This window comes from Bombus terrestris, chromosome 11 (genome assembly GCF_910591885.1).
Source record: "Bombus terrestris chromosome 11, iyBomTerr1.2, whole genome shotgun sequence".
Lineage (NCBI taxonomy): Eukaryota > Metazoa > Arthropoda > Insecta > Hymenoptera > Apidae > Bombus > Bombus terrestris.
Window position 1 is genome coordinate 7171739 of NC_063279.1, and position 23866 is coordinate 7195604.

Here is a 23866-nt window from a genome sequence, read left to right on the forward strand (position 1 = left end):
ATATCGCTAATCATTGCTTTTTGAATAGAAAACCTATAGGCGATCACTTAAAAAAGATAGAATGAATAAATGAAAGAAGATGTAGTTTTATTATGTTTTCGATGTTTACATATTTTTTTTAACTAAACACGCTTTATAAAATCCACTTTTTAAATAAATTTTATCAATTAAAATATTGTTATATTATAGAAAAGTTGTATATATTTAACAAAATTAGAAATGGAAAAAGAAGTTACTAACGAGAAATCAAAAAATTATTTGAATTTTTGTAATCATTTTTTCGAATTGTGCATGTGAAAAATTGTATTATAATTTATAATTCATTTAAGTAATCCACACCTCTAATAAAATACAACATATGTTGTAGACTATAAATCTATTGGAATAGGAATTCAATCTAGTCATTTATAATAGGGTAAAAGTCGTATTTTATACAGAAATAGAAAATTCCAACCTAATTTTCTATTCTAATTATTTCCTTCTTTCAGGTCCTCTGATCCAATAAAAACTAATTCACACTTGTAATAAACATATTAATATAAATTCTTATTTAAAATTTTGCTTACAAAGGAACAATTTATCTAAAAAAAATACTACTTTTTCTTTTTGCTTTCGCTCTTGAATGATTTATCTATAAATTATTGATATTAATCTTTCTATATACGTATATTGACATTTATGAAAAGGGATACAAATACAAAGTAAGTTACGAATCATCAACTCAGTCGAATTTGAATGTATGAATGTCAACTAAATTTGAACCAAGCATAAAATTATATCTCACAATGTTTATGTAAGATATAATTACATATGTTGTTGATACTTTTAAATTTCATGATTGTACAGCTTGAGCATAAGAGAAACTATCATTTCTTTCCCTATATACGATAAATTTGAAACGATAACAGCATAATAATAATGCTGACAGTTTTATTATATTGATCACCTTAAATACGAATATTATGTATCCTTCTTCATTTCTACTTGCGTTTGTGCAGTTTGTTCTGTTTGTTTTGGAATAACTGGATGATCTTCGTAACTGAAAAAGATTAGTAATTTATAATCTATTGTTTAAAACAATTTCAAGCAGAAGCATATAAGTGAAACACTTATAGATACATACGAAAATAATGCTTTTAAGTCTCCCTTAGCCAATGCCAAAAGTACAGGAGTACCCAAACAAGCAGGTACTAGATATAATAGAGCCGGTTGTGCGTGATTAAATAAATGCATAATCAACATCGTCGCTAGTAATCCCATGAAATATGCGAAGAATGTCGAGTAGAAATACACATTTGTCTTCCTACTTAAACTATTGTCGAACCGCAATAGAAGGGCAATGAAAATCCCTGGTAAAACAATGTCACCTAAACCCAGCATAGCAAAATTGCTGGCTGTAAGTCCTTTCTCTAATATATCTTGAGGGAACACTAATTTAATTGGTACTTCGAATGATCTCGCAACTGTTACCATTACATCTGTACCAAACACCCAAAATGCATCATAAAACAAGAGTCCGCAAAGCAAAATACATCCTGTTGGAACATTGTTCACATGTAGTAATTCAACTCCATTAATCGCAAACGCGATTCCAAATAAATTATTGGCAATCCAATGCTGTAAAATTTAAAAAAATTATTTTGACTTGAGGTACACTTTTACCAAAGAAAATTTTGTTTAATGTCTATTACCTTTTTTAAAAGATACCAAGTTCCAACAATTGAACAGCATATTAGACAAACAATATCATGAAGATTAAATTTGTAATTAATAATATGTTCTGACTTATCACCTTCTCCTTTAGTGAATGATATATGATACTGAGTTTTTGGTATTGCAGCAGGTACCAATGATGAAATTAATGGACTGCAATCAAAATCATAATATGTAATTTCAAGAACGCTAACTACATATATTCCAATAAATCAGAAACTATTTATACCTCGTAAGGTGACACAAGGCTAAAATTCCTAAGAAAAAAAAGTAGGCAGCCAAAATTTGATTAACAAACTCCTTGGCAAATACCTGAAAAACGTTGACATAACTCTAATGTGGAATAAATAAACTTCTTATACAAGGATCATTCATTTAACACTTGTTACCTTATATAATACATATAGTCCAACTAATGTAATACTAGAAATGAAAGGAAATATTGCTGCTTCCTTGCGCGACATTGTATCTGGTTGTTCTCCACTTTTTTTACATTGTTGCTATAAAAAAATATAAAAGCACTACATGCTACAGAATATTTAATAACAATTTTACAATGCTACATCTTAATGCTAATTAATTTAAAAATCATAGTGGTATATGTCAACATTTTAAAAATTTGAATTTAGTCACATATTTCAACTTTTAAACAGTATAGTCCCTCTAGTTTCATAATTAATTAAGCTATAAATTATAGTAATAAAGTTATAATTAGGTTATAAGCACAACTTTATTCTATGTTCTACTTTATTCTATGTATTCTATGTGATATGTCTTCATGACTTGAGTATAATGAATTTTTTATCACAATAATTGAGAACAATTTATGAAAAATAGCAGCAGTGAACTGATTTACATCACTACATTTTCTGGTCTCCAATTAAATACTTTACAGTTATCAACCTGTAAACTCATTAAATATCATCCAATGATAATAAAAAAGATATTCTATGCAAGATTATCATTTGAATATTGTGAATTAATGAAAATTAAACAGTTAATTATTAGAAAGTTCGAAGAATTTGTCCGACATACGCGTATAAAACATATGTCAAACGCGTGGCTAACCTGCTGCTCCTTATGGTGTCTAACAGCTCGATAACTACCAAAGAAGATAGGTAAAATGGCCATAATTATCAAGCTTCCATAAGCAAGAACCATTCCCTCAGATGTCGATGATATTCTTCCAGTAATCGCCTCATTATTCTCTGTTATATTTTCACTCGCTTGAACAGCAATTTCGTTTACCTCGCTTGCCATCTTGGACTTATTAATTCGACTGTGTGTGTAATGTGTAGTTGCAATTTGTGACACGACTTTGAAAAAAATCTTCGAAAAAATAATTCAAAGATGGATAAACGTCATATCATGTTACCATTAAATTCAGCAAGCTACTGAACAAATAAGAAAATTACATTTATGTAATAATGAAACTTACAACTTAAGTAATTAATTGATAATAATACAAAATAGATAATAACAAAATAGTTCGTTTTTATTTTTTTGTGATCTATTAAGTATTTATATATGTAATGATCGATGATAATTATCTAACGAGTAAAAATTTTTTATATTTCTTATAAGTTTTTTAATTCTTCAAGCGAAATGTTCAATTTGATTAGTAATGACAATATTATGATAGATTTATTGCGTTTTGTTTACGACAGAATATATGATTAAAAACCAACCTTTAGATATTCTGACACGTGGACAAATAAACATTATCTCCAATACAGCCGTGCTTTCACTGGTACCGTCAAGTCTTGGTTTAATGAGGCGATGAGAACTCGCTATGAAAATGACAAACAAGAGTTTACGATTGTGTAGTGAACATTAATTATTAAATGGACAAACAGAAAAGCGTGTATTTTTCACCGTCGTCACGTAAAAATAATACAATGTTAGCAGGTTCCAATAGAAAATGGACATAAAGTTCCATAATTTTAAAATGAATTGAATCTCATGAAGAATTATATAGGTTAAAAGTCTGTATCATTTTACACTTAAAAGAAAATGTAAATTTTGTTTGATTATATATTAACTTTATTCACATGTACAAGAAGAAATTTGTTCTCCGTACGCAAATAATAATGAATTATTATGTGGTATGTTTTTATATTTAATAAAGACTATAATTATTTCCTTTCTTTTCTGGGAAACCACAGTACATATATGCATTTGTAATATTTTATTTTTAAAAGTATTACATTTTTTACTTTTTTAACAGATACCAATGAGTTAAGAAAGTGAACAATGGACACACCGAAAGCAAAAAATGTATCAAGGAAAACATTTAATTTGTCATTGGAAAGAATCAGTATTAATTCTCTAAAACATGAAATAAATATTTACCAAGAGGTACTTAACTTTTTACCTCTGAAGAAAGCATATATTTATAAGTTGTGATAAATTGTTTATAAATATTATTCCTGATAAATAGATCTTTTTCTTTTAAATAACAAGGTATAAAATCTCATAGTTTTTAAATCTCTCTGAAAGAATCATAAATTATTTGAAAATTGAAAACATGAATTCACTTTATAATACCACAGACAAAAAGTTGTATCATAGAGGACAAATTGATGTAATAGATATGCCTGTACAATTAACTTGTAATTACAAGTATTTCCTTGTCTACGAGGATCAAGTATCCAGATTTGTTGTGTTGAAAGGTTTACATGGAAACACAGCAAATGAAGTAGCTGTGAAACTGTTAGACATACTGGCTATTATTGGAGCACCACAGGTCTTACAAAGCAGCAATGGACGCAAATTTGCTGAAGAAGTTGTGCAAGAAATACGTCTTTTGTGGAAAGATTTCATGATACTTCATGGAGAACTCACTGAGAACAGTGAACAGAGTAGAGATTTTAAAACCTTACTTGAATGTTGGGTAGAAGAAAATCCAACGAAAACATGGTACGAAGCTTTGAAACATATACAAATTTTTCAAAATTCAACATTTCGTTGTGAAAATGGAAAAATTCCATATGATATATTATTTGGGAAAAATGTACATGAAGAATTCCAAAAACAAACTAATCTAATAAATTTAAGAGATAATGTATGGACAGAAGAAGAATGGATTAGCCTCTTACCCAACAAAGAAGATGAAGTTAAGGAAGAAGATATGCAGCAGCTTATAGATGAGCCCGCCTTTGCAAACAGAGATGTAGATAGTGTAAGTATATTATTAATAATATAGTTATTCATATATATGTTATTGATCATTATTTTAATTCGTCAGTTAAATGATTGCGAGAGTGAAGATTCTTGCAATGAAGTCAGGGGTGAATTTCAAAGAAGCACTCCTGGTTTTAATTTTGTGAATGTTAAGAGTGAACCTTTGAACATGCATACAGAAGATTCAGTATTTGAGGATGAATTGGGAATAGATGACAAGGCATCAAATGCGGAGAATCAAATCAATTTAAAATGTAAAATTTGCAAGAAACAATACATGAAACCCGGCCACTTAAGAAATCATATGAGAACACATATAAAGGGGAAAAAGTTCGAATGTAAACTATGCAACAAAACGTTTCACGTTCTAAGTTTATATGAAAAACATATGAGGCAATCTCATAGACAAAGTAAATTATCCAGCCTGACCAGAAGTAGAAGAAGTAAAGACTCTCAAGATGAAACAACATTGGACACGAAAACATCTAAATTAAGAAATTTCTCACAATTAAATGCCAATGAAACACAATCAAATGAAGCAAATGATTGTACAAAGGCAACAAAGAGTTTAAGTCTCCTCAAGGAAAGGAAGAAAATTGCTGCAGACAATCGTCCAATGAAAATAAATGGAGATCCAACTTTGGAATGTTCATATTGTAATCAAAAGTTTAACTTTCCTAGTGTATTAAAAAGGCATATGCGATCTCACACGAACGAAAGACCCTACATTTGTTTAATTTGTAATAAGAGTTTTAAGCAATTAGGCCATCTTAGCCAACATTCATTAACGCATAAAGATTATCGGTCTTTCCATTGTGCGGTTTGCGGGGTGAAATTCGACTCTTTAGGTTCGCTGAAGATCCATGCTCAATCACATAAAGGACATTACATTTCAAAAACTAAAGAGACTTTCCGTTTGTTCGAATGTGATAACTGTAAAAAGGTGTTTACCACCAAAAGCGTTTTGGAACGACACATACTTACTCATTCTCATGAACGTCAATTCCCATGCATCATTTGTGGGAAAAGATTCAAACAAGCGGGACACGTGAAGTCTCATATGTTGGTACACACGGGAGAACGAAAATTCGAATGTTCGGTCTGCAAAAAGAGATTTAGCCTTTCGAATTCTTTGAAGAAACACATGTATGTTCACAATGGAGAAAAACCTTATCAATGCGATGTATGTGGTGCACGGTTTCTTGAAAAAAGAAATCTAAACGGGCATCTAATGACTCATACGAACGAGCGTCCGTTCCGCTGTAAAATTTGCGGAAAAAGATATACTTTAGCCGATACTTTGCGTCGGCATATAAGTGCTGCACATGAAGATGGACGCACTTACCAGTGCGAGATTTGTGCGAAAATGTTCAAGCAGCTCGCTCATCTATCCGTTCATAAAAAGGTACACAACGACGAACGCCCATTTCAATGTCATTTATGCGAGAAAAATTTTAAACATAAAAATGTGCTTAAATCTCACTTGGCCATTCATGCAAATGTAAGGCCATTTGAATGCGATGTATGCAAAGCTACGTTTGTAAGGAAAACAAATTTACAAACTCACATTGCATCAGCTCATATGAACGAAAGACCATACGTTTGTACTATTTGTGGAAAACGGTTCAAACAGATTAGTCACTTAAACGGTCATGTAGTAGTGCATAGCAATTTAATGCCTTATCAATGCGATTTCTGTGATCGACGATGTAATAGACTCGATAATCTAAAGAAACATATGCGTCTTCATACGAAAAATAAAGAGTAAACAGTGTAAAGTAATTGTTTTGTAAAAGATAGAATAGAATTGTTTCAATATGAAACTATCCAAACTGAATCTTACGTATATCGTTAGTAAAAAGAAGTTGACATTAGAAGCTTCCATTTTTAATCTATGATAACTCTACTTCTTTTTGATTAACTTCGAAAAAATGGTTTTTGTAATCATATATGTGATTGGTGTATACTTATAGACTTCGAATATTTTTATATCTCGTAAAGAGCTTCAAATGCTTAACAGCTTTATTCTTTTGAAAAAAAGATGCCCCATGTCCTAAATAAATTAGGACTGGTACCAACAATCAGAGTTTCAAAAGAATACAGCTACATATTTTAATGTATGCCCTCTGTATTTTTACTAATCAGTATCATAAGTTCTTTTTTTACCTTTTCTATCATATTACAATCTAAAAATTATAATTGTACAAATATAGAAGATGAATTCCCAAATCAAGATCAAATCTTTAAAATTTACATATATATGTATTCTAAGAAGTTCAATGAGATCAATTGTGTTGTTTTTTTAAATAAATATTATTTAAAAAAATATATAGGAAGTACTTTTATTCTACGAAGAGCATTTTTATACTTCAAGTAGATCAATATGTTGCCCTATAAGTTTATTCATCTCTTATTCCAAACAAATTATTGTGTGGCCCTTGAAATATTGTAACTTTGTTGTATAAAGTTTCTTCATACAATAATAAATAAGTTAAATATTTATGTGATCCCTTTTAACTGAGTTACCATGCATATAATATAGTCAAACTAGTATAATGCAACATACATTTTACAATTTCTCTTTAAAAAGTAAAGAATTGTTTTAAATTGATATAGCATGACGCTCATGTCAGTTATTTGTCATTATTAGTCATAATCTAATAAAATTATGTATCAACTCTGCATTGATTAGATTTTTAAAGAACCCAGTGATTACAGCGCTTAGTTCATTGTTATTGGAACTCAAAATGGGGTACAACAGGGGATTAAAATTTGGTACAGCGTTCACTGTACTAATAGTTCTAGTCGCAATTTATTATAGAAATTCAGAGAGCATTCTTCAGAAACGTTTGCAAGCTTTGATCCATGGCTTGGAAAGACTTGAAAATAAACACGTGATGTCATCACGACCAAAAGTTGCGATAGGTTATGGCGTGTGCACCGACGTATACGTCAATGCTAAAGATTTACTCAACTATTCCGATGAAGTCGGACAACCACAACATTTTGATGAAATCAACACAGAGCTAGAACTCTTAAAAAGCTTCGCTTATTATTTTCGCCATGGAGCTGCTGCAGAGTAAGTCTTACTTTTGCTATATCACCTTTAATCGAATTTTTGTATTTCTCATTGAGAAATACATTTTTTCTATTTCACATTTTATTAACATTTCATTTTTTTATCAGGAGATACATGGCAAATAGGACACTATTTGACAATCTTGTTGCCAAAGCTCGTTCATTTCCATCTTCATATTCTACCATTGGTGGTAATGCAGCAGTTATGGCCTTAAGATTTGCAAGAGAAGGGTGTGATGTTACACTTGCTGCAAAACTGACTAGATCCTTGCATCAAATGATACCACAGGTTATTAATATCGTAGGGGGTGAAGTCAAAAGGGATGACATTCATTTAGTAATTGAATACAAGCATGGAGATATTTGGGGTCCATATTCCAGTGCTAGAGCTAATAGGTATAATATTTAAAAAGCTTCAGAAAATATTGTGGACATATAATTGTAATAGATCCTCCTAAATCACTATAATTATTTTTTAGGTACATAGTTCACAATGATGCCAATAATCCTAGAATTAGTTCTCTTGATGCATTTGATAAACTACTGTTAACATACGAGCCTAACTTACTTGTTATCAGTGGTCTACAAATGATGGATAATTATCCATTTCCTAATGGTAATTGAAACACTATTCTTAGTTGTATAAGTTTTGTGATCTGTTTAGAAAAACATTTATTGAAATGCAGGTGATAGACAGAAACTTTTGCGTAAAGTAAAGAAACAAATGATGGATCGATCTGCATCGACTAAGATTCATTTTGAAATGGCCTCGTTTGCGGAAGATAAATTACTTTTTGAGCTTTGCGACTCGATTATTCCATTTGCCGATAGTTTAGGGATGAATGAGCAAGAAATAGCCAACTTGCATAACGCGATGTATTACGGAAATATTTCATTAGTGGCAAATTCAACGCCACGTATAGCGACAGTCTTAGATCAAATGCGAACGTTATTCAAATTGATACGTATGAAAAGCAAGACTATTGAGCATTCTCGAGAATTAACTAGAATTCATGTACACACGTTAGCCTATCAAGCTATATTTACTGTAAAAGGCTCTATATGGAAAAATACGATGGCTGCGGCAGCCAAAGCATCACTAACAGCTCATAGACACGTATGCGCGACGAGCCATGTAAGTAAATTTGATTATATTTTGTTAATTATAAGCTTATAATTATATGAATATATGGGTGAATCAGCTAAATGGGATCATCTAAATATCTCCTTTACTTACTATTGTGTGAAAAATCTTTTTAGGACAAAATTGCATTGTTACAAGGGGAACATATATTAATGGGCAGACTTTTTTAATGTCATTATTTTATAAGATTACAAACGTAGTTTATCGTGACAAACTTATAATACCGGAAGATATGAAGAAGAAAATTGCAGCTGTAGGTGTATCCATAACATTGGATAAAATAGAAAACTAATCAGAAGATTTCAATTATGCATTGCAGCAAACGACCACCATATCGAGCATAGCATTAGTCATTTATGACCTTTGAAATAGTGTAACTTCGTTCTGAGAAGATTTTTCATACAATAGTAAAGATATTCAGATGATACCTTTTAGTTGACCTACCCTGTATATGTATATATATGAACTTATGAAATTTTAGGTCGACATTAGTAAAGCTGCGTTGATTTTAGACGATAGTTTTTCGACGTCTATCGTTGATGGCATCCGGATAGCACTAGATATTGAGAAACCAGTGTCCTGTTGGGACGAAACATTAAAGATAGAAAGCAAAGATGTTATTATTCAAGTTTGTGTGGCACCAGTATTAGTTTGCACCGAAGCAGCGCAAACTGCTGGCGGCGGAGATAACATTTCAAGCGCGGGCCTTGTACTACAGATTTAATGTACTGTTTGTACTTTTCAAGATAATTGAGCGATATTGAATTTTCGTACTACTTTATTACGATACTCACGAAGTCAAATTAGATTTTAGTGCACAGCAGCTTTGGAAACTTAGATTATAATTCATTCCATGGGCTATCATTCCAACATATACAACACGTTCGTTATTGTTTTCTGATATGCAGATGTTGTTCATAGGTTAAGGAACAGCAATCTTTTAATATTTTATTCTGTGTTGTACTTATGTATGTTAAAAATCACAGGGCTTAAACATAGTATTAAATAATAATGGTAATGATTTGAATTATTCAAGTATCTAACTTTAGATACTGATTTTCACATATAAAAAGTATGTAAGCATTTTATCTCCTTATACATAATAAAAAACGCGTTTGAAACTATGCATAATATCGAATGACATTTTAAAAAAAGAACAAAGTATAATAAATATTATAAAAATTAAATGTCATTTTATTTCATGCATAGAACGTTTCAACACTACTTTTAAAATTGGAATTAATTAATTATTGTTCTAATTTGCGTGCCCTGTACATACAGTTTGAAGTTTGTTGCCGTTCATTTCATTGTAATGTAGTAAAAATATCGTTAAGCCTCAAAATAATTTTTAAGTAATTAAGTGACATTTGAGAAATTACAATATGGCAATACTATATAGCACCATTGGGCATGTTATTTATGCCCAATATACTTGATGAATTTTCAAATTCATTTTCTCGAAAACAAAACGTCATATGAAAAAAATTTATTGTCTATTTTCGACTTATTCTTTTATGTAAAATCACCCCGTACATGATTGTATCATCGATTACGGGACACGCTGTATAATTCATGTTATGTGCCATGCAATACCTGTATTTCTTATTTAGCATTACCTGGCATTATTGACGAAAACAAGGCATTGAATTATATTGTATTGTATGGAAGGTTGTGCGCTGCAGGGTGAAGTTATGTGATAAAGCACTTAAAAAAACCTATAAAATAATTTTCAAATAAGAAAACAAAATTCCAAGAAAAAGAATAAACAAAGCATAGTTGAATAATGCAATGAAAAATGGGTCCATTTTTCTTTGAATCCCTTAGTTTTATAACATCACGTCTCGTTTCATGTAATTTCGTTATTTATTAATGGAATATTATTCATAAATCAAATGTACATTTTGAATTTGTTTTTCAAACAGTGTTTATGCTGTTCTTACTAGTATTTAAATGTGTTCTGGAAAAGCAAATAGGCTGATTATTTATATCTCTAAAGTGTTTTTAATACTCTTATACACATATGGAAATTTAAGTTTTGACATGTGTCTAAGGTGTATATATATATACGCCTTAAGTAAAAGTAATTATATGACACTGTAACGTTTACCTTAACTGCTTAGTTTTAGCAAACTCATAAAAACCTGGAGATATCTTTTTCAATCAGAATTAAATGAAAACAGTATAGTTAATAAGAAATAGTAAATCTTTCACAAGCTCATTTCACTTAGTTATTTTGCCAAGGCAACGCTTTAGTATCAATTGATTCGCTGTTAGTACATGAGAAAGAAACATTCACTATTTCTTACTTAAAATACTAGTTTACATAATTACATAATATTCGATGTTAACATACATAACGTATAAATTTTAAGTCAAGAAATTACAATACAAATAACAATTGTTTCGAAGTAGAAGGGATAGACAGTCAACGTGACTTAGAGTTTAACGCTAGATGCTTATCAAAAAAACATTCGAACCAGAGAACATTGTGAGTTTATAAAAAGTTTTATAGGATTGTATCTCCTTCGTCAATGCCTAACATCTTCAAATCATCTGGTCCAGGTTGAGTATCTACTTCTGTCTCCGCTTGAGTAATTTCAGGTGGTGGTTGATCCATATATTCTGGGCCATACCCAACACACCCTAACATACTATACATAGACGAATACATAATGTTACTTTCTTGTTGACTTTGTTGTTTTGTTTCTGTTTCCTCTTTCGGGAAGATGATATTTAGGGCTTCTTGCAAATCATCAGGCAGAGGAATGCTTGGATCAGTTCGCTTTTCAGTGGGTTCCGGGATGTCGGAAATATCTTGTGTAGTATTCTCAACAGTTGGTAGTGGAGGTGGTGGATTTTGATGATTTTGAACGAAAGGAGGTACAGTGGGCATTTGTGGCGGTGGATTTGCCATGAAAGGAGGATGACTTTGCACCGGTGGCCGTACTGGTTGATGAGGCGGAAATCGTGGTTGACTCTGAACGAAAGGTGGTGGAGTTGTCATAAATGGAGGTGGAGGTCGATTCGTAGGGAATTGCGGTCTACTTTGCACCGTTGCCTGTTGCTGTTGCTGCTGCGACGTAGTCGAGAAAGGTGGTGGTGGTCTATTCAGAGGAGGAGGAGGATGTGGAGGCAGAGGTAATTTCGATATACTGTGCGTTTGTTTTTGCTGCTCTATTATTGGTTCCTCTATTACTGTTTCCTCGGATTGATCTTCAATTTCCATATCGACCACCTGCTGTGTAGGTTTCGTTTCATTTAATACCGGAGGTGGTGGAGCTACCAATATTTTCATCGGTTGACTTTTGTTGGTTTGAGGAGGTAGAGTGCTTGTACTATTAGCTGTGGTAGTAATGGTACTATTATTATTGTTACTGCTGCTGGTAGTGTTATTATTATTATTACCCAGATTTATTGGAGTTGCAAGCTTGGTGATGTGTACAACACCAGGTGGGTTTATGATCTCATTGGGAACTTTCGGTGTATCTTCGAATTTACTCTGTTGATAGGGAAGAGGAGTAATATCTTTCTCAGGCAACTTTGGTTCTTCAGCTTTCTTCTTAAATAGCGGTAATCTACCAATGAATGGTAATTTACCTTTCGATACCTGAGGCGTTGACTTTTTAGTCTGTATACTACCCTTCTTAGATTTAGACGCGGATTCATTTGTCTTCTTCTCGAATTTGGACTCATCGTTAGATGAATTATCGTCTCTTCTGTCCTTACCATATTTATCGTAACCTCTCTTTGGGCTGTCGCGCCAACTTCTTTCACGTCGAGGAGATTCATTACTATCTCGTTTTCTTCGATCATCGTAATAATCCCTGTCTCGATCTCTATCCCTGTCCCTGTCCCTATCACGGTCCCTATCCCTATCTCTGTCACGATCACGATCTCTGTCTCGCCCGCGTCTTCTTTCATACCTGCTGCTATAACGATCGTATTTATCCTCCCGTCTGTCATACTTTCTATCCCGATCGTCTTTGTATCTATCGCTTTCTCGTTGTCTCTCATCCTCTTTCTCCACAGATTTATTTTCAGGCGGTTTTACGGTCATGTTGACTTGCTGTTTTGTCCAGAATCCCATATGCGGTTTAGGCATTTCTTCTGGTTTGGGTAATTCGATTGGTTTGTTGGCTATGGGTTGCGGTTTTTCCTCTTCCTTCTTTATCCAGAAGGGTTTAGGAGGTTCTTTTGGTCCCCAAGCTTCCAAATTTTCCGGTTTTGATTTGTTCGAAAAAGAAGCCTGTTCTTGTTCTTCCTCCTCTTCTTCGATTCCTTTCTCTTGGCTCAGCCTTCGATTACTAATAGACTTCATTTCTTCTTCCTGCTTCGCTTTTAATTTGTCTCTGATCGAATTCAATAGCTGTCTTTCATCAGTTTCGACAGGTTGAGGTTCTGGAGTCAGTGACTGATTCAAGTGTTGCGCCATTTTTGACCAGTGTCCTTTCAATTTTATCCGATGATAATCTATCTCCTCATTCAAAATGGCTTGCGTCGACGCTTTCATTTTATTTCGCATAGCGACACGAATGCTCTTGGACATATCCTGATCGGAATCTGTGTCCGAATTTTCTGATTCGCTGGAACTGTCGCTACCACTGCTTCTGTTTCTTCGCTTCTTAGATTTCTTCTTACTTTTCTTTGACTTCTTTGATTTCTTTGATTTTGGTGGCGGGTCGTCATCTTTGTGTTTCTGCAATTCCATTTGGATCTGTTTATGTTTCTCCTCTGAGAATGCTTTCTCACGATCTGCCATCCAATCGGTTTCCCAATGTGGATTTTGCTCAACAAAACGCTAAATAAAGATGTTAACTAATTAATTTTATATTGCCCCCTTTTTTGAAATACAGAATTTAGAAAATAAAGAACATACAGAATAATTTTCTGAATGCTGTTTAGATTTCAGGTGCAAACTTGCACAATGAAGATCCCCGATCCAGGAATCGCAAAGCTTGCAGTACCATGCCGTTGCAGCGCTGAAGAACTGTAAACCTATAAGCAAATATTTTAACACTTAGCATTACTTAAGCTTTGAAAATGGTAAACAATTTAAGTTCATAAAGAATGACCTTATATTCTGCCACGACACATTCATGTCACTGAAAACAAAAACAATATATATTAAAAGATGCTCAATAAATGGTCGATAACATTAAATAAATATTCTTCCGTAGTCTCCCACGTTGAATTCTAGAAGAAAAAAAGGATGGGAAGAAATCATGTTTTATTCATACAAATATACCACAAAGATATTACAAGTAAATTGAAAATAAGAAATTACATAAAGCAACATAACATAGAATTTTTATACGTACTGCAACTACCTCATGTATTTTTTTGATCATTTTCTTAACTTTTATTAATCATATAAAAGCTAAAAATTAATAATTGTTTTAATTTCTATATATATCTCAAAAAAATTAATCGGCATTTACAGAACGTTTCACAAAAATATTTCGATTTATAATATATATCATAAACCTATTTAATAATATAATATATATGTTAAATAAAATAAGTGACACGAGCGAATATCACAATTTACACATTTTCATATAACTATATACGTTATTTGTATTTGTACACGCACCAGCATTATGACAACATTGATTCATATTAATATATATTTCACATTGATAAGATCTTCCTTTGTTCATTCTTGACTGTAAATGGACCTATATATGATGAATCGACGAACAGTACACTTGCGAGGAATAATTTTAAATGGTTCGATTATAGAAGCTGAAATATCTGAAATCGCCCGAAAGTGTGCTCCTCGAGTCCATTTAAAATCCAGTGCATCTTTATGGTGTTTACATCATTGCTACAAAATTTGCTGCTAACATTATGATGTGTAAAAAACACTTCACGGAAAAAATAAAAATTATTCCGCGTACAAATTTATAAAACGATTCATTTCCATAACGAACATTTCTGATGTATATTATTTTGAATAATTTGAAAAAAGGAAAAAGCAAGAAATGTTTGAAGCCTAATTATCTTTCTTTTCGCGTACATAATTCGACTATGTAAGTCGATAATACGTATGTTAATGCAAGCAAATTTTTGAGCAAATCATAGTCGTAGATCTCTTCAATACATACCGGACACAGTGTCTGTGCACAAGCTACGGAATTGTATTCTATTAGTAATTATCCACTGAAATGAACCATACCTTTAATAGGTGTTCTTTTCGTTGGCAGTCCAGGATAATACGGCACTTCCTTTTCCGTTCCCTCTCCATTCCGCTCATGCCACGGCATATCAACTATCTTGCGTTCCTGTTGCAGGGAATTAAATGTTAATGATAATGTTTCCTACAATACTATACAAATATTCGGTGGTACTTTTTAATGAGACATTGTTATGATACATCAATCAGACTATGTACCAAGTACCTGCAGGTTGACTGTTACTGTAATATATCATCCTTATACAAATATAGTTCAAATTAGAAATACATAGTTTTAATCGAATCCATTTGTTCTCTCACAATGTAAATCAATTATCAGTTAGATTTTTCTGCATCCTGTTCTAATGATTATAAAAGTTATTTATGAAAACGATCTTCAATTAGAAATTTCTACATTCAGTTATTGAAAGTACCTATACCAGAGCTGAATGAGTTTCACTAAGACTCTATTATTAGAATAACAGGCAACTTACTAAGCAAGCTTCTTTGTGCTCATTGCTATGCAGATGATTCAAATATTCCTTTGCCGTTTTAGGAAATATATCGCAGACTTTACACCAGTGCATTTCTGGGTCATAATGTACAAAATTGTACATAGGTTTAGAATCTTCGGGAGACCTTCGTTCTTTCATGTCTCTTTCAATTTTGGATTCCTTGTCGGAGTCGGATGCCGATGATCGGTCGGGCGACAACGATTTTCCTTTCGGAAAGTCTTCTTTGGGACTTCTTGAACATTTGCTAATTTCTAATTTAAACTTGCTTTTCAGATCATCAACAGTAGCTTTATCTCCTATAATTCCGGTAAGCATATCGATTACATTGTGTATCGATTTCATTTTATTTTGTATCTCAATCTGCAAATTAAGAATTAACATACAATGAAAAGCTGTTGAAATATATTGTTGATCATTTTATGTAATAATTGCATACCTGCAATTTCTGATTCTCTTTTATAATACGATTATTTTCTCTTCCACCTTCTTTACCAATTTCATCGCACTGCTGTCGCAGAATCTCCAATTCACGTTGTAATGTAGTAGATTTCTTAACGTATTCTTCACGCTGTTTAGCCAGAGTTGCTTTTTGCTGTTTTACCTCAGCTGCGATTGCTGCTAGTCATAGAACATAAAAATGTATTCAAATAATATCAGCTAATAAATTTAAATCAAAATAAAATAAAAGACTCACCTTCCTTTTTGGCATCTTCTGGTCTTGCCAAGGACGATACTAATCCAGAGGAACCACTATCTACTGGTCTCGACGATTCTTGCTGGGATGTTAATGAGGGAGGAGGTGGTGGTTGTTGATTGTTATAAGCTACCTGATTCCCTTGCCAATTTGGTGGTGGATAATCCTAACAAAATAAATATACATTTGATGTCAAATACTCAAAAAATGCTTCTATCAAACCTTACCTTTATTTGTCCATACTCAAATCAGAACTTTGGATAATACACGGAAGATTCTTGAAGACAAATCATCTGGTCAATAATACTGGTTTCCAATGTCGATGCCAATAAAATAAACAACGCGAACGTTATACTTACGAGGGGATTCACAAAACTTCGCGATGCAAAAGAACATAATGTTCATCCCCAAAAAAATGGACAGTACTACCAAATATTATTAAAAACATTTCGGTAGTTTGTGTAATAATTTCATAATTACTTTTACAAACTCATACAATACAATCAAACTTATGAATAGGTAATGTTCTAAAAGTATTGAAATTTAATTATATTGCCCTAAACGCAATATAATTTTAATTATTATGATATCAGCTAATCATTCTCATACAACATACTCCTTTGAACTAATGTACTCTTTCAAAAAACTTACACTGCGATAACCAGTGGGTTGCTGGTAGCTGTAGTCATAGCCTTGCCCATAGTTGTAATTGTAATTATTGTAGCCTTGGTTATAAGCTGGCAAAGGTGGTGGTGGTTGACTGGTGTTCGGAGGTGGTGGTGCCTAAAAAATAAATATATATTATTTATTTCCTTCTTTTATATTCTTTCCTTTTTCTTAAACATGTTTGATTTACCTGATATTGATTGTGAACAGCTGGAACATAACCACCAGGATTAGCTGGATTAGGAGTAGAAGATTGAGATTGAGATGCAGCTTGCTGTTTCCATTCTTGTTGTGAACGACTAGAGTCTTTCCTTCTTCTATCTCTGGAACTGGAACGTGATCTTCTATCTCTGGAACGAGATCTTCGATATCTGCTTCTTCTTGGAGATGGAGATCGATCATATTTCCTTGATCTTCTTCTATGAGATGAGTCTTCTGAGTCTGCACTAGGGCTCCTTGGCCCTTTACGTCTCGATTCTTGCTCCATTTCTCTATAACCTCAATCTGTAAAAATATCATCATATCATACCTATATAATCAATATATTAGGTTATGTTGTAAGAAGATCTTTTTATTTGCCAATATATGACGAAAAATATGTAGATCATATAATCGTGCATAATCTAATTCTAAGAATCATGATAACGTTAAACGTTTGGTAAATTTCAATGTTTTCAATTCATTATAAAATTTAATTCTAGAATTCTATACTCCATACGCATTAGTAAAGGAGAGAAATCATTTTAAATGTCGCATTGCAGCCATTGTTATCCTCGATAAAACATCGACAATATTTCTCAATGCGTTACACGTTATTAGAGATATTTACCTTTTTTAATAGTTTATTTGCAACTTTAGTACTCTATTCTCGATAAGTACTAGCGCAAAATAATGAAAATAATATGGTTTAATCCCTTTAAGAATCATTCGCAGGACACGACGTAACGAAGAACCAAAAACGAATGGAAGAAGCCGCACTGATTGTAGGTGCAGCACATAGAAGCAAAAAACCTTAGATGGTAGAACTCAAAATGCTACGTAGTTACTTATATATGTCCAATAAATATACTGACCAACTTTTTGCAAGAATTCACTACGCTGTGATGATTAAATCTAATTCATTATAATGTCTTGAATGTTTTAATAATTGGCCAGAAAATAAGAATTTAAGTTCTATCACTTTATTCACCAATTCATAGCTTATGTTAGATCTAGTATTTTAGATCTAAAAGTTGATTGTCCGAAAACACCATATTTAAATGACTGTCATGTCACTATAGTGCTTCGATGTATAATGTATAATTTTTAAAACAGTTTTTGGAAGTAGAGGTGTTATTAACAAAGAAGGAAATGATAAAAAAGCGTATTGAAGGTCGTCAATTGGCACAAAATGTTGGAGAACAAGTAATTATACTTGGCACTATTGGAAAAGTAAGAGATTTATTTGATATTAATGTAAAAATATAATATATAAATACCATTACTCGATGTCAATAGTTGTTCCTGATTTATAGTATTTATTCCGTTAGAATTAGTTATATTAATTTAATGAAATATTTTTTAATTTCTAGAAAGGTTCAAACGGTAGAAATATAGAATTAAAAACAACCGATGGTGTACAAGTTAATGTAACCTTACCAGTACCAATTGATAACGATGCTGAAGGTTATATAGAAATACATGGCACATTACAATCCGCATCTACAATGAATTGCAGTAATTATATAGTATTCCCACTTAGTATGACAGAAAATTTTGGTAAATTTCGATCTTATTTTATATAAACGTATATCGTAAGGTGTATAAAAATAAGGAAAATATTAATTATAGATGTCGATCGGTATAAACAACTCATGGTTATCTTGAATGTATTAGGATCAGGAAAATGGAAAATGTCTGAAGATGAAACAGGGTTTTAAATTTATAATTGTATAACCTATAAAAATGCTTAAAAACTTTTTATAAGAATACGATTATTTTAATATGTATGTCGAAGTGTAAATTATTCTTTTATAATAAATTTAAATAGTATCTTGTACACAAGACTCATTATCCTTCGTTTATAACATTCATGTTGTTCCAAGAAATGTACAAAATGAAATCCTAAAACTTTAATGAACATCATCAGTATTATTTAAAACTTTTAGAATCTTAGATTTCTATTTATGTTATACCCACTGCTAGTTTACATGATGCATCTAAAGAGAAGCATCTACATGTACATGAGGTTACTGGACATTCTGAATGTTGCCTGTTTAAATAAGACAATAAATTATTTAAAAGAGAAAATATATGAATTAGAGGAAATTAATATGTATGATCTTAAAATATGTTACCGAAACCAATGTGTAATATGATCAGCATGACCACCATGTCTACATGTTTGACACCATGTAAACCAATTACTAAATTCTGTCAATTTATTATCACATTCTTCGCTTCTACTAACACTAGATGTTGTCATTTGCAATCCACTTACTGTGCCCATATGCATCAAGCATATCGCGCATCGCGGTAATGGTTTTCTACAATTTGGACACGAAGACATCTATAAAAAAGTAAGAAGACATTATTTTATAAATATAAAATATTATTTTACTTGAAACTTTAATTACTGCTCTATCAAATATTCAAATAGGGACATATTACCTTCAGTTTATTAGGTGTACTTCCTAACCTGCCAAAAGGCCCTCTTGCTCTACTTAAACCTTGCATAAAGGCTGATATACTTTTACCACAAAAATTACAAGAAACATATATTTGTTGTGGAGGCTTTTCATTCGTTGAAGACCTCATCGCGATATCAAAGTGAGCCCTTTGGGTCCACATTTTCCAAGCATTTAAAAGATTTCTATAACTTTATTGCAATTTTTGAAGTTATATTTACTTCCCATAATCTTTTAAGTAAATATTGTTTATTATACTACCTTGTAATCCAAACTTGGACTTGATTTTCTTGAAGTAATGTTGGTGTAAATGCTCTAATAGCTATTAAACTACAACTTTGAACATCACCGGTAATTTCTAAGTACCGATTTAATAATTGTATACCTTCTAAACTAGTACCTAAGACGCAATACATAATAAGTAAATATTATAATTAGCATGTGTTTATTAAATTATGCAAACCTGTCAAAAGAAAACCCGCTAAATTTCCTTCATCAGTTAACTTTTGAGTTAATTTTTTTAAATATTCGCTTAACTTATTATCCGATAAAAACATAAGTGCAAAGGCTACTCTGTCTTCAACTGCCATACCATTTTCATTCTAAAAATATTTATTTTTCTCATTTCATATATGAATATTGTGTTTCATGAGGAACAAAGATCAATGTGTACTTACAAGAACATTTTCATAAGAATCGTCTGCTGTTAGAAAAGCAAAAGTTGCTCTCAAATAAGGGTCTGTAAGTTGAGATCTACATTTTAAACATGATTCTCTCCACATACTATTCCGGTCTTCGGAAAATCCTGATAAAGCCATAGCAACGATATTTAAATTTGTAGACATCGACATTTTAGTAGCTCCTCGATTTAAAATTTCGATAGCTTGCCGTAAACACAAATTAAAAACTGCTATTGCTGCTGCTCTTGGATATGCTCCTTCTCTTTCTAATCTTTCTAAGAATAAGTTATCATAAAGGGTATTGGTATCTTTATCAAATCTCCAACCACATAAAAGCAATCCTTTATCTCTATCTGCAGATCTATTATATAAATATTAAATTATGTTACAAAGCTTTAGTATGATACATTGCATGTATTTTATACCTGTAAATTTTTGCAGTATGATTAGATCCTATATCCGACCAAGGACGATGAATTAGTTCCGACTTTAAGAAACCATTAGTAGATCCTTGTTGGCCATCTAGTTTTAAAACTGTTCTATGTAACATTAATAGATATTATTTTGCGAATTTTCAGATATATGATTAGAAAATCATTAATTTACCTGACACCTGGATGTTTATTATCTGCAGATGGTATAGTGCCATCCTCTACTAAATAGCGACTTAAGTACAACCACTGCCATAAATTTTTCAGAGTTTCATTTTCAGCCAATTCCCCATTCTGAGCCAGCTCTGGCTACAGATATATATATTAAAGATGTTATATAAAAAATATAAATTGTAAATTTCCTTAACTTACAAGTAAGCCATATTCTGAAGCAGCACGTGTTTTAGTTAAGATAGAAATATCGTTTAGCGCTTTGTAAATATTATCATTACTGCATATATATTTAAATGATTTTGAAGCATGATTCCAGGCAAGATGAGATCGTGTTGACCAGTTTACTGTAATTCTTTCACAAACTGTATAATCTGTAAGTCCTTTAAAAGGATGAAATAAAATCAGAAACATTTTGTTCTATAATTTGTATAAGTTTATAATATAATATTGTCAAACCTTGCTGAGATATTGCCAATAATCTGTTCACGTGTGTTGGGTGCCATGAAAAACTTACAGGACTATACCAAGGTGGTGCAACTGTTCTTTCTAATGCTCCAGGTTCTGTATCTTCTCCTCCTCCAATTCCACAATGTTGAATGTCATACAAATGCAGTGTTGCTTTATTAAAGATGATATCAACACTTATTAATATAATTTATGATTAAATTAAGAGAAAATTAAATTGATACTTTACCTGAGTCTTTTTGTAAAGCACCCAAAAGATTGTGCCTAGTTGGGCACCATAATACTTTCGTAATTTGTCTAGTTTGTGATAATGTTAAAACAGGTTTTTCAAAGCATCTCGTATCCCAAATTGTTATCTGATTATCAACACTTGAAAGTAAATGATAATTATTATGCGGATTTACTGCTACATTATAAACAGCTTTAGTGGCTGTTGTGTTGACCACCTTTGCAGAATCTAATATAAAATAATATAATGTATATATGACAAATTACATTATGTATAAAAAATATGCAATGACACTGTTTTATTATAATACCTCTGAAATCAATAATTTTTAATTGTTTGTTATTAGTACCAACTACCATACATTTTTGTTCATGTTTGAACCAAGCAATAGAATGTATAGTTTCTGAAACACCAACTTCTGCAATAGGTCTCATAGAATCTGTCTGCACTGTATTGTGGTGATGCACTCTTTCAGAGGTTTGCAAACCTTTATTTATATCCCATAATAAAATGGAATGATCTTTACTATGTTTATCTAAACCAGACACAATTAAATTTGTGTCTATGGGATTCCAAGCAACTGTATTGCATTGTCTTGCATGTTTTGGGACTATAATAATTTGTAAATGTAATAAAATATAAATGTGTAATAGATTTTATTTATCGAAATAATTTACCCAGTTCCTTCCCACTAAGACCTTGGGAATCAAAAATTGTTGGGCCAAAAGTAGTTAAAACAACTTTTCCATTTGCTTGTCCAACAGCTAATAAAATATCTGGTTCTAATTGTGGATAAATATCAATACATTTGACATAATGATGATTAGTATTTGTTGCAAGTAAATGAGCAACTGTAGAATCAGAAATCTTTGTATCTGTAACGAAAATATAAGATATGGAATAACATTCTATTTCTATTAAACTATGTATAAAATACAATTATATTTTATAAGAGACATTTACTCACATAATTGTCTATTATTGTCTTTTACTTGTATTACTTCATACAAACAGATTTCTGTACCCCATGTAATAAATTTATTGGCATGAACTGGAGACCACTGTATATCAAGTTTAATACTACTCATTTTGTAGTAGTTTTATGAAAATTTGTCAACAAAAATAAAATACATTACTCTAACTTTTTGCTTAAAATAATAAAAAAAGGATGATGCGTTTTGCGGCTATGCATTATGATCCTATTTTCTGATCTTAAAAAATGTTCCTTAACCTCGAACATATTTTTTTAACAAACATTTTCATTTAAATCTGACACTTCAATATTCATTTTTTTCGACTATTTTACGAATGATTCATGGTAACTTTGGGTGTTAATAGTAAATTGCAGTGACAACAAAAAATTTCTATACGTTTATACTTCTGATTGGATATTTGTGAAATTTGTCCAATACTTGTACTTCCATATAACGGGTACTCAAAAAGTATAGATAACTATAATCATAATTTATTACAAAAATTATTCGATATTTAATCAAATATTATTTGATAGTTAAAATTTTATTGTAATTTGATCATCACTAAATTATTAAGAAATAAAAATTCAGGGCTATTTTTGTTACATTATTTTATATTCATATTTATTTATTTAGCTTTGTGCAGAGAAAATAATGTATGTAACATTGCACTCACATTACATATATATGTACTTACTTCATACAATTTGACTAATTTACTAATTAGTAATACATTTTCATTATCTTAAGACGCATGATGTTGTGTGTTGTGTGTGTGTGTAAAAATCATATACAACATTGCTCTTCTAACTTGCACAAAATAGATTCTATCAAAAGCTATAGACATATAGTTAAATTATAGTGATGATAGTACATGATAATTACATAAAGAATGATTTAATTTATGATAAAGCGACAATTTTATATTTATATGCATAGCGTATGTGTATCAATAATTATAATATGTAATATATCTCCTATACAGATATCCATGAGATGAAATTTTTTTTAATTTATACACAGTGGTAAGCTATATTAAAAAACTTTATTATATTATTAATTTCAATTTCTTAATAGTG

The 23866-nt window shown here is 31.4% G+C and overlaps 6 protein-coding genes across 9 annotated transcripts; 3 read left to right on the forward strand and 3 right to left on the reverse strand.

The window, feature by feature from the left end:
• Positions 1 to 66: 66 nt before the first annotated feature.
• On the reverse strand, positions 67 to 3093 carry LOC100642256 (minor histocompatibility antigen H13). Of its 2 annotated transcripts, none has more exons than XM_048410184.1 (6): positions 2782 to 3093; positions 2103 to 2213; positions 1943 to 2046; positions 1692 to 1866; positions 1124 to 1617; positions 67 to 1039 (listed from the first exon to the last, which is right to left on the reverse strand). In XM_048410184.1, exons 1-6 carry the CDS (start codon positions 2971 to 2973, stop codon positions 961 to 963), a joined length of 1155 nt encoding a protein of 384 aa, XP_048266141.1. In that variant the 5' UTR covers positions 2974 to 3093; the 3' UTR covers positions 67 to 960. The 2 variants fall into 2 exon arrangements, with proteins under 2 accessions (XP_048266141.1, XP_020720965.2); XM_020865306.2 differs by having other exon boundaries at positions 1943 to 2025; positions 2782 to 3087.
• Positions 3094 to 3422: 329 nt separating this feature from the next.
• Positions 3423 to 7398, forward strand: LOC100648141 (zinc finger protein 83). The gene is made up of 3 exons (XM_012314011.3): positions 3423 to 3818; positions 3941 to 4894; positions 4961 to 7398. Exons 2-3 carry the CDS (start codon positions 4241 to 4243, stop codon positions 6662 to 6664), a joined length of 2358 nt encoding a protein of 785 aa, XP_012169401.2. The 5' UTR covers positions 3423 to 3818; positions 3941 to 4240; the 3' UTR covers positions 6665 to 7398.
• Positions 7399 to 7560: 162 nt separating this feature from the next.
• On the forward strand, positions 7561 to 10914 carry LOC100652288 (ADP-dependent glucokinase). 2 transcript variants are annotated; one of them, XM_048410183.1, is made up of 5 exons: positions 7561 to 7975; positions 8083 to 8370; positions 8454 to 8590; positions 8661 to 9109; positions 9631 to 9813. In XM_048410183.1, exons 1-5 carry the CDS (start codon positions 7644 to 7646, stop codon positions 9670 to 9672), a joined length of 1248 nt encoding a protein of 415 aa, XP_048266140.1. In that variant the 5' UTR covers positions 7561 to 7643; the 3' UTR covers positions 9673 to 9813. The 2 variants fall into 2 exon arrangements, with proteins under 2 accessions (XP_048266140.1, XP_003399135.2); XM_003399087.4 differs by having other exon boundaries at positions 7573 to 7975; positions 9600 to 10914.
• Positions 10915 to 10962: 48 nt separating this feature from the next.
• On the reverse strand, positions 10963 to 18170 carry LOC100651930 (zinc finger matrin-type protein CG9776). Of its 2 annotated transcripts, none has more exons than XM_012314007.3 (9): positions 17998 to 18170; positions 17359 to 17672; positions 17154 to 17285; positions 16503 to 16668; positions 16245 to 16426; positions 15788 to 16168; positions 15297 to 15402; positions 13995 to 14113; positions 10963 to 13916 (listed from the first exon to the last, which is right to left on the reverse strand). In XM_012314007.3, the coding sequence occupies exons 2-9, from the start codon at positions 17653 to 17655 to the stop codon at positions 11625 to 11627; spliced, it is 3675 nt and encodes a 1224-aa protein (XP_012169397.1). In that variant the 5' UTR covers positions 17656 to 17672; positions 17998 to 18170; the 3' UTR covers positions 10963 to 11624. The 2 variants fall into 2 exon arrangements, with proteins under 2 accessions (XP_012169397.1, XP_012169399.1); XM_012314009.3 differs by having other exon boundaries at positions 16245 to 16423; positions 17998 to 18168.
• A 252-nt stretch (positions 18171 to 18422) lies between these two features.
• On the forward strand, positions 18423 to 19206 carry LOC100652168. Its single transcript, XM_003399086.3, has 3 exons — positions 18423 to 18599; positions 18740 to 18926; positions 18999 to 19206. Exons 1-3 carry the CDS (start codon positions 18519 to 18521, stop codon positions 19085 to 19087), a joined length of 357 nt encoding a protein of 118 aa, XP_003399134.1. The 5' UTR covers positions 18423 to 18518; the 3' UTR covers positions 19088 to 19206.
• Positions 19125 to 23214, reverse strand: LOC100651457 (GATOR complex protein MIOS-B). The gene is made up of 15 exons (XM_012314006.3): positions 22781 to 23214; positions 22491 to 22688; positions 22124 to 22423; positions 21814 to 22041; positions 21576 to 21737; positions 21318 to 21499; positions 21121 to 21254; positions 20940 to 21053; positions 20512 to 20875; positions 20298 to 20436; positions 20096 to 20234; positions 19818 to 20025; positions 19505 to 19716; positions 19347 to 19419; positions 19125 to 19277 (listed from the first exon to the last, which is right to left on the reverse strand). Exons 1-15 carry the CDS (start codon positions 22899 to 22901, stop codon positions 19272 to 19274), a joined length of 2580 nt encoding a protein of 859 aa, XP_012169396.1. The 5' UTR covers positions 22902 to 23214; the 3' UTR covers positions 19125 to 19271.
• Between the last annotated feature and the right edge of the window lie 652 nt (positions 23215 to 23866).